Source organism: Manis javanica, chromosome 9 (genome assembly GCF_040802235.1).
Source record: "Manis javanica isolate MJ-LG chromosome 9, MJ_LKY, whole genome shotgun sequence".
Lineage (NCBI taxonomy): Eukaryota > Metazoa > Chordata > Mammalia > Pholidota > Manidae > Manis > Manis javanica.
In genome coordinates, this window is record NC_133164.1 from 111,078,501 (window position 1) to 111,088,900 (window position 10,400).

A 10,400-nucleotide genomic window follows, 5' to 3' on the forward strand; every position below is an offset into this window, starting at 1 on the left:
CACAGGGATTCCGTGGGATCAGAGAAGCGGGATCGCAATGCGTACTGCCTCGTGTGGGGTCCTTGGTCGTTTACACAAAGCCCTTAAAGGTCATCTTACGCCGTATTTCCCATCTAACCGGGAGGTGGCGTTCATTTAGGCAAGGAAAAGGTGCCTGGATGGTTCGCTAACGTGCCAACTTCGGACAGGCAGTAGCCACTTGATGCCAGGGCTCTGGCCTCGGGGGAGGACCGAGAAAGGTCGCTCTGCCCCAGTCCTCAGAGGTCTGTTATCAACCCTTGTTTGGCACTGAGCCGGCGACCCGGACAATGATCTGAGAGGGATCTTGGGCCGGTAGGCGCTTGGGCACGTTCAGCTCTCGCTTTGGGGAAGGTGGTGTAGACACTTCCTGCTGGTGTCAGTTCTTCAGAGTGGCTGAGGCAGCTAGGCTGTTGGGGTTTCGAGGCGCTGGAAACGCGCGGGCGGGGCCTTAGGCTCGGATCATCCGGCCCCGCACACTCCACGCGCTCTGGGGAAGGGCGCTTCCGGCTGAGGGCACCGCAGCGCCCGGGAGGCCGGAGAGCCTGCACTGCAGCCAAGCGCCCTCAGGGGGATGCGCAGGGGGCCCAAGCCCCTGCACAACCCTCCGTTTTCCCTGGCCCACCCGGTGCATCCCCGCAGCCCCTCGCGCTACCCATTCGCGCACACACCTTCCTCCCCGCCACCGCAGTCCTGGGCGCGCTCGACCAGACTCAAACCCAAGCAAACAAATCTTTAATTATCCTCCCCAATCCTTTCAAACACTACTTATACAAACAGTTCCTCAAGCTCTATCTTCCCGCCTCTCCATCCCCCCAGTTGTGATCATCTGGGGCTGCCACGCCGCCCAGACCGGCGCAAGTCAGGCCCTTAGGGTCCCCCTTGAATTTGGAGGCTCCGGCGCCCGCCAGGGAGAGAACAGTGTGCCCCGAGAGCCGGACCGCCTCGCCCCGTCCATCAGCAGGGCTGGGAGTCGGTGAGGGTGCGGGGGTGGCCTGAGGGCCTCCCGTAGGTCCGAAGAAGACGTGCGTCCAGGATCCAAGCCTGCCTGCGGCCCTGGGGAAGAGGGGCTGAGTGGGGGCGGGGGGCGGGGAGAAGGGGTGCGCCTGTGCGACTTGGGGCTGGCTCCCAGGATGGTTCCCCGGTGTCCCTAGAGGGCCTGCCACGGCTTCCCGATGGCCTGGATGTGCTCCTTGGCCTTCAGCCGCAGGGCCGCGATGCTGCTGTTGCGGGGATCCGTCTCGTCCAGGGGGAACTTGTCCCCGAAGCCGGGCGCGCACGGGTATGCAGGCGGCGGCGGTCCCAGAGGCTGCAGGCCGGCGCCCAGCGGCGGCGAGTTCAGGAAGGACGGCGGCGGCGGCGGCGTGTAGCTGGCGGGCAGGCTCTGCGCCGGCGGCCCGAAGCCCGGCAGGCTCTGCAGCGCCGTGGCGCCCCCGCCCGGCAACTGCGGCCCGAGCCACGACTCCAGCGGCAGGGCGCCCCCCGCCGGCCCGCCGCCGCCGCTGGGGCCCGCGCCCAAGGGCGCCAGGGCCGTCGAGGGCGGGGAGCGGCTGAAGGAGAGGAGGGGCGAGTCCTGCAGCTTCATGGACGACACTTCCAGCTTCTCCTGCCGCCTCCACTTGGCCCGTCGGTTCTGGAACCATACCTGCGGAAGGCAGCACAGCGGCCGTCGGGCTGCGGCGGGGGCCGCCCGGCCAGGTCGCCCCCGCCCCAACCCCGCCCTGGGCCTCCACGGCGCCCACCTGCTCCTTTCACTCCCCGCCCCACCCCTACCATCTCCTTTCTTGTTCATCCCGTTTTCTCTTTGTCTCTTCCCCTCTTTCTTGTTTTCCTGAGTCTCTTTGTCCCACCCTTGTCCTCCGTGATATCCCCGCCCTTGTCCCTGTTTCCCTCATCCATAGCTGTGGCTGTGTTTCCAACTCCTGGCACCGAGCAGGTGCTCCAAAGAAGGTGAAGTTAACCCTGGAGTCGGAGCATAGGGCTGTGGAAACCAGATCCGCATTTCTGTGACCTGCTGGTTGGCCCCTCCTGACACTCAGTTTAGCCTCTGCCTGGCTCCCTGTAAGGTACAGCTGTCATTGGCTGCATTTTTGTCTCAGACTTTATGTTTTACCTGCCTTTTGCCTCTTTTATAAACATACGAATAAGCAAATACTGGAAGTACTGTAACTGGCAAAGTTGGTTTTTAAAATAGAGCCAACTCCACGAATTACTGGTTATAATAATCAGTAGAAGAAAGTGAGTTTCTTTTATCCAAGCATATTTGAATTCATGCTTTAATAAGATTTTCATTTTTATTTATTGATAGCCTTTTAGTATGTCTGATATTTCTTATAAATGGTTTTCAATGATTACAATAGTTCATTATATGTACTTAGTTCATTGTATGTACTTCTAGTTTGTGGACTTAGTTTTGACATTACCCTAAGATGAGTCCGGTTTTTCTTTTTTCTTTACACATAAAGTCCATGCCTAGAGTGCAGCCTGGTCTCTTATAGATGAAACTTCTGTTACTGATTTGATAAAAAGCACAAGAAAGGGTGTAATTAAGTTTTACCACTAAGTTACCACCCTCAGAAACAGAACAGAGAATTGGTCTAGTTTAGTGGAGGATCTGGAAAGAACTATGACCCAACTAGTGGCATCAGTGTTATATTTACGAAGGAGAATAGGGAATAGTTGTGACCTCAGAAGGGAGAAAACAGTTCTGAATCAATAAGGTGGACAGGGTGGGGGTAGGGACTTCCTAGGAAGGCTGAGAAAACAGCCATCTAACAGCTGAGCAGAGCAGACAAGTTTGTGCAGGGCAGGGATTTGTGGAGGAAAAAACTGTAAGTACCCAGGCCCCTTCCCACAGATTCATCTACATATGTGAGGCCCTAAACATTTCTCACAAGTATTAGCTATTTTGCTGATAATAGAGAAGAAAGAAAACACTGGCATGGGTGCAGGCTCCCATCCCTCTGCCTCCTACATTTCCCTGCATATCCCTCTCTACCCTCCAAAATATCAGCTATGGTCTTTGGATCCAGTATCAGAGCCAGAGGGCTGCAGACTGCGACAGGGCACTCTTATATCGCTATACTGCTGCCCTCAACACAGTCAGAGACAACCCCCCAACCCCCAACCTGATTACATCACATAGCCCATGTGTTAAGAACCTGCCATATGCCGGGCGCTGTGCTGGCCCTGTGGTCACAGAGAAGACACAGACACTGTTCTCAAGAAGCTCACAACTTAGGGGAGATGCCAAAAATCCCTGAGCATGTAAAGAGGAATAAGACAGGTGGAGCAGAGGTGGCCTCAGGTATGAAGGCAGTCCCTGCAGTTGGCTATACCTGCGTTCGGTAGGGACACTGGAAGGCTTGGTTCTCCTCTCTCTTCCTTGTTCTTGTATTCTTTTCCTTTGCCAGTCCTAGCATCCCTCCCTGAAAAGCAGGTGCTAGGATGCCCACCCCTTTAATGGAATCATTGCTGCTTTAGTGCTCCAAATTAGGAGAAATTGAACTTTCCTGCCAGTTAATTTTGAGTCATATTAGGGAACTGTTTTTTAAAACCATGACATTTACTCATTACTTTAAACCCCTGAATCAAGTAGAAGAGAAAAAAAGGCAAGAACTTGCCTTTTTACTTTTACAACAAGGCCAAGAGCCACCAAACATCTGAGTATGCTCACTTCCTGGAAATCTAATTCATTAGACACACACACAAATCCCAACTTAGTTCCACTGTCTTTAAGATGCACTGAAATTTGGTCCCAATAACTCCTTTTCAGGCCTCTGTTTTAAACTCCCAATTTGGAAATCCTCCCAGATTTTTCACAGATGACTAGCAAATATTTAAGGCTTTCAAATATTTTAATGATCAGGGATTAAAGATAATTAAGCTTAATTAAAGCGAAAACCCCTTTACAATGAAAAGAAAAGGTCTCTGCAGCAGCAGGAAGTTTAGCTGGATGTGTACCAGAGATGCAAAAGTCAGTTTCTTAAATGAATCCACCAAAAGTTTCAACTGTGAGGCCCCAGACCCCTCACAAGAAGACAGGGGTTTCCTTTTTCAACATGGTATATTGCAAGCTAGTGACTAGGGTGGCACTGGGGGCTGGAACCCCATTACCCTCCAGCGCTGCCTACATTCAGTCCCTCTCGGCTCATCCCTCCCTTCAGTGGCTCCGCCACCCAATCCCGCTGTGTCTGGTCTGTTCTTGCCTCTTCAGCCTGCCAGCCATTCCCAATTTCTCTTTTTAGCTTAGAAGAGGGTTGACCCCCTCTCTCAGCCCCAAGGGGAGATGGTACTACAAACTGGAACAGAAAGTCTGAGGCGCGGTGGTGGGGCTCATAAAAGATCTGTGTCGCTCCTTTGGGGCCAAACCAAGGAAGGCCAATGGGGAGAGTGTCACGATAAGTGTGTGGACGCCCGGGGATTCTAGGGAGCACTCGCTGCAGCTTGGGCCTAGGGCTTGCCGGGGGACTCCCTTCTGGGCGCTGTACCTGGACCCGGACCTCGGGGAGGTTGACCTTGCTCGCCAGCTCCTCGCGGCTGTACACGTCGGGGTAATGGGATTTCTCAAAGGCGCGTTCCAGCTCGTGCAGCTGGTATGTGGTGAAGGTCGTGCGGTTCCGCCGGTGTTTCTTCTTGGGCTGCTCCTCCTCAGACTGTTTTGTGTCGCCGGCGGCGGGCCCGACAGGCAGCCCAGGGCTCGGCCGTGCCTCCCCGGGCTCCTTGGGGCAATAGGGGCGAGGGGCTGGGACGAGGAGGCCCCAGAAGGTCAGAGACACTCCCTGGAGTATCCCTGGGTCCACTCAGCCTGCCCACGCGCGCGGGCAGCCGCATGCGGGCTCAGACGTGGTAGGGGCGAGGGCTGCCCGGGGCCCCTAAGCTTTCTCTGAACCCAGGTTGGAAGCTCCTGCTATGCACCCAGCCCCCAACCCCGTGCCCAGATGCCTTAATAAAAGTTAAGCAGGGGCTCTCTCCTCTTGCAGAGCTACCAAGTCTGGGCGCCCTAAGGGCCTCGAAGCTGCTGGGGATGCGCACTCACCTTCGTACTCGGGGGCGGCCGCAGCGGGCGGCGGCGGGGAGAGCTCGGCGCCTCCTCGGGACGCCTTGGGGCAGGCGCTCCGCGCGCCCGGCCTCCTATCCAGCTCCTTTGCGCCCCGGGGGCCTGGCTCTGCCGGGAAGGAGCCGAGGATCCCGTCGTCCTTGGTAAACCCCAGGATGGCTTCAATGCTGTGTAGCCGCGAGGTGCTCCCGCCCGGGCTGCGGAGCAGGTGGCCGGCGAGCGAGAAGCTGCCGTCGGCCATGGCGGGGACGCAGCCGGGCAGGTGCATGGGGAGTGCGGGGAGGCGGAAGGGTGCGGCTACACTTCTCGGCGGCGCTGACTCTTCTGGAGACAGAAGAGGTTCGAAGTCGGCGCTTCCAGAGTTCAGCCGTCCAACCCGAGGGTTCCCCACCCAAGATCAAACTCGGCGGGTGACGCCGGCCTGGGCTGCGCGCGCAGGAGGTGGGCGAGCGCTCCGCGCGCCGCCGCCGCGGTCCCAGCAGGCGTCAGCTGTTCTGACTCCGGGCAGCTGGGGGCCCGGGCGCTGCAGGCTGCCTGCTCGCCGCGGACCCAGCCCTTCCCTCGACCCCGCCCCCCGCAGCGGGGAGGGCCTTTCCCTCGTCCAGACTCAGGGTCCTCACCGTGCCAGCCTGGCGGGGCCAGCGCTCCCAAATGCCACCTCCCCCTTTGGATCCGCTCCAAACACTCCGAACACACGCCGGGGACCAGCGGTGGGACGGTTGACAGGCGTGGGAACCCGGGTACTGGGCCCCCAGTCTGGCCTCAACAGGGAGCATGCCCTCGATCTCACGCCTCGCCCAGGGCTGCCTCCCCCCTTGGGCTCCGCTCCCGCTCACCTCCCCCTAACTCCAGTCCTGCCTCTGTCCTCTGGCTCTCTTCGTCCGCTGGGCTGGACGCGCCGGGCGACCCTTGGACAGACCAAGAGGAAGGCTGTCCGACTTCAGGTCCGGAAAGTCAGTCCGAGCTTCTTCACGGTTTGAATCGCCTCTTCTCTCCCTCTTTTTACCCTTAAGGGGCACTCGCGGCTTCGTAGTCAGAAGCCCAGGACTTAGAGTTAATTTTGTTTATATCTGTTTTAACCACTCCTCCCTGTCCCCTCGGACCGCGCGCTGCAGGCTCCCTCACTCCAGCGCGCGCCCCGGGAGGCGGTGGGGCCATATGTGCCCGCGGGCCAGGTGACCTCGAGTACCCGACGGCCCAGCAGGAGGCTGGGAGGCTGGGAGTTGGGCACACCGCCCAGCGCAGGCCCGGTGGGAGACCCGCTAGAGGTTCTTCACTCGCACAGACTTGCTTGCCTTGGGTGAGCCCCCACCAAACAATTCTCCAGGCCAAGGAGATGACCGGCCTCAGGCTGCCTGGGAAAAGACCTCGCTCTGGACGGGGAAGGCCTCGCTTTCCTGAGGGTGACAGGCATAATCTGCTTGCATTTCTTTCGAGTTTCGGGGCTCCACGATGTTCCGTCCCCGTGGAAAGATGGTTTCTGCCGGCAAGAGTTTTTTCACACCCCCCAGGGCTGTGATCGGTACTGTGAACGCCAGCTCTTCTCAAATCTGACGCCAGATCCGAGAAGGGCAACCGGCCTACACTGAAACGTTAGCTGGAAACGTGAGCCAAAATGCTTTGTGAAGAACCTAGGGACCTAGAGATTCCTTTCCCTGCTTTCCCCAGTTTTATTGAGATACAATTGACATACAGCACTTGGATAAACCAAGGTGTACACCATAATGATTTAACTTACATATATTGTGCAATGATTACCACAGTAAGTTTCAAGTCCATCACCTCATATAGATGCAAAATAACAATTTAAAAAATCTCTTTTGCAGGAGGCAGTCTGATCTCCACACAGGGGCCTCTTTCTCCCACTACCCTTGGTGTTTTTCCTCTGGCATTCAGACCAGCCTTTACTGCTGCCTTCTGAGGGTCAGGCACTGACACAAGCCATGTCAGCCTCGCAAAAGAAAGGAAAGGCTAGGTCACTGTCCTTGAGGAGTTTAATGTCCAGCCTAGGAGACAGGGCAAAGGAAGAAATAAGAGGGAAACTGGTACCTTTGAACCCTCCTCCTTTAAACTGAGTTACAAAGACATTAAAAAGGACATGTGACTGGTTAAGGATTGTTAAATGGTTAATTCTCCATGATGGGTGGGGAGGGGGTCATTACACAAATCGCTCTATTTTTAGTAAAACTACAAAAAAGTAAACTACAAATGTGAGTTTGCAGTAGATGGAAATCAAGCCCCTGATTGAAATGATAAATTATTTTTTATTATAAGAAAAAGCTAAATTAATGAAAATCAGTATGCACTTAATATTTTTTGCATATTACTATAGTTTTCAGAATCTCATTCTTCCTGTTATCCAATCTGCACAACCCTGTGAGGTGAGCAGGACAAATATACCTGTCAGCATTTTATAGAAGAGGAAACTGAGGCTCAAAGTGCCACAGCTATTATGTGGAGGAGTCGGGACTAGAACTGAGACCCCTTGACTCCCTGTCCAGGGTTTTCTGGCTGCAGTTCATTTGTATTTATTACTATAGAGTGTGAACCTTTTGCTAAGAATCAAAGTACATCTTAGCCTGCAGTTCATCCTTAATCCTTCCTGGAGACTGAATTCTGCATCCGAGAAGCTGAGGTAAAGGTAGCTTAGTTCCTCAAAGAAAGGAAGTCAGATCCTATATATGGTGGCTGTTGGGCACTGGTGTCTGGGACTGAACAACACCCTGAGGAGGTTCCCGCCACAGTCCAGGCAAAATCTGTCTCCTGCCCCTCCTTGGGCTTCCTAGGCTGTCAAAGGCCCTATCCCTGCAAATGGTCCAGTGGCCTCCAAGAAGGTCCCGTGTCCCAGTGATGTAGACCCGTGACCAGAGGGCAGCTGTAGGGGTAATTGACTGATGTTTGTTGGTTCCCTGTGACTGAGAATGCTTCTGATGCAAACTTCCCCAATATGAAATTGATCTCTATAATCACTGCTAAACAAGGATTGGCAGTATTTCTTAAGCTCCTGCCCACACGCTAAGGGCCTTATGGCCTTGTTTTCCAAAGTTAATTCCCTCTGAAACTGCCGGTTATTCCTAACAGGTCCAGGTGAGGTTAGCTTTTATTTGCTGTTTATTTCAGTTTCGGGAGAGAAAACTGAAAAAAGCTTGGGCAGCCACTGGCGTGGGACCGTGGGGGACACAGGGCAGAGAGGGACAAGGGGAGGTTGGAGCCTCCTTTGTGCACAACATAAAGAGCTAGTCAATACCATTGTGGGCACGGTGGAGGGTACTCCAAGCAATCAGCCGGGGGTCATTGTGAGGGGCTAATCTACATGTGTATTTCCCAAGAACTCTATTAGGGAAGATGAATGGACTCAGCCATGTCCCTAATTCTCTAGCATGAAGCTGCATTTTTCCAGCAGTTAGGCTAGCTCATAATCAGCCCAGCTTCAGCAAAAGTAAGGAGTCTGGCTTCTGAACCCCACCTCTGTTTAATTCATTAATTCATTAGGTGAATCAAAGAAAACTCCCTCCTCCCAGCTGCCACATGGGGACTGGACTGAGATGCAGCTAAAGCTGCTTTCAGCTTGACGTGGCTCAGAGAAACATTTCCAGAAGTGAGGATGGAGGGGGTGTCTTCAGGGTGGGAGTTTGGTGTGACGTGGGAAGGACAACCTAGAACATAACTGAAGTTGGGAGAGAAATTTTGAGAAAAAGGAGAGGGACTGGCTAGCATGCAGAAAACGAAATCTAAAGGTAACCAGGAATTGTGTGAAGTTATTGCATGAGGTGGTTTCTTTCTTGGATGGGGATGCCCCGCGTCTGGAAATATTCTAGGTTCACTGCCTCCCCTACAACATTCTAGAGAAAGGGGCACCCATAATGGGAGTTGCCTGGGCACTGGTTGGGCAGGGGGCATGGTCGCAACATGAGCTAATGGCATTTGACCACAGCCTCTAGTAATTTCACCTTGGAGGAATGTTATAGGTTTGGATGAATACTGTCTCTTTAAGAGCCCGTGTAATATTTCTCCATAAAGTATAAAGAACCAACTCAGTTGTCCGCGTGTAGACTATCCCCTTAGATATATTTTAATCCTAATATAATGCCACCTGTCTCATACCACACTGGAGGACTACCTCTTCCCTTTAGATGATATGTTTTCATTCAGGGAAGGCAACTTTTGTAGCCAGAGCAAAACACAACTCAAATAATCATTACCCACACACGTTGGGAAGTTCAACAGATTCAATTGTCAAGAGTTAAAATATATATAATAACCATTACTACTTATTGAACATTAATTATACACCAAAGCCTTCCTTTGGTGTAAGAACAGGGAACACAGCTCCCTGCAGACTATCCAGTAATTAGCAAGAGGCCTGCCTCCTTTGGCATTCCCATTGTTTCCCAATGTTGATATTTTTAGGAACAATATCACTTAAAACTAGTCTCTGATTTTTCCAGTTATTCAGGGGAATCATATGTTTAAGACTTAGAAGGGGAACCTGGTGATTATCCTACCTGCTCTCTCACTTCTAGACCCCACCTTTCCTTCATAGATGTGGAAATGTGGACCCAGAGAAATTAAATGACATGCCCAAGATGAGACAGAATGTCTGTGGCAGGGCTTGGACTAGAAGCCAGTCTCTGGACTGCCTACCTGTCCACTAGGTCACTGTTTCTTTACCACTGCCATGCTGAGCTCTCAGGATCCTACTCTCAGATGTCCCATGCTTGTAGGCAGAATATGTCTGTGCATGAATCCCAGAGGAATAGGTTTTGTACAAATACAGTGAAGTTGTTGCCCAATCATTTACCAACCAAGTTACCTGGGCTTGTTCCTGAGCTTGCTTTTGCAGTTGATGCTAATGCAAGTAGCCTCTATATAAGAGAAAAAATTCCTTTGGCAATAGATTTGCAGGGCACTTGGGGAAACAATTGATCTTCCTCCACATTGGTGTGTGAGAAACAGCAGCAATTACTGACTTGTTAGAGCTGGTGGTTAGCATCTCTTCCCAGCTCTGAGTTCAGTGATGTCACATTAGTAGCTTGAAATCAGCCATAGTGGGAGTATTTTCAGCACAGAAATTGGCAATCACTAAAAAGTCAGGGCATTCTTCATCTTCCCCACCCCCAGCTAATGGTTTTTAAATATTCGCTAGCATACGGATGCTCCTACTTCATTAAGAGTGAAGAAAACAGGAATTGTGTATTATTATTATTATAACTAAAATACGATCTATACGGTAAGAGATGTCCCCTTTTTTTTTTTTTGCCAAAAAAGAGGAACATTTGTAGCATTATCTCAGAATGTAAATAAAAGAGGGAGACTTGAGTGT

The 10,400-nt window shown here is 52.7% G+C and overlaps 1 protein-coding gene across 1 annotated transcript; it reads right to left on the reverse strand.

Moving 5' to 3' along the window:
• Nucleotides 1-737: 737 nt before the first annotated feature.
• On the reverse strand, nt 738-7,118 carry RAX (retina and anterior neural fold homeobox). The gene is made up of 3 exons (XM_073213155.1): nt 5,057-7,118; nt 4,509-4,762; nt 738-1,663 (listed from the first exon to the last, which is right to left on the reverse strand). Exons 1-3 carry the CDS (start codon nt 5,343-5,345, stop codon nt 1,169-1,171), a joined length of 1,038 nt encoding a protein of 345 aa, XP_073069256.1. The 5' UTR covers nt 5,346-7,118; the 3' UTR covers nt 738-1,168.
• Nucleotides 7,119-10,400: the final 3,282 nt, after the last annotated feature.

Bases quoted from the DNA above. Each gene is read 5' to 3' on its own strand.
- RAX (XM_073213155.1), bottom strand. From the start codon at position 5,345: ATGCACCTGCCCGGCTGCGTCCCCGCCATGGCCGACGGCAGCTTCTCG. The intron at 4,763-5,056 runs GTGAGTGCGCAT...TCCTCGTCCCAG, and splicing joins GGCCGCCCCCGAGTACGAAG to CCCCTCGCCCCTATTGCCCC. The intron at 1,664-4,508 runs GTACAGCGCCCA...TGCCTTCCGCAG, and splicing joins TCCCCGAGGTCCGGGTCCAG to GTATGGTTCCAGAACCGACG.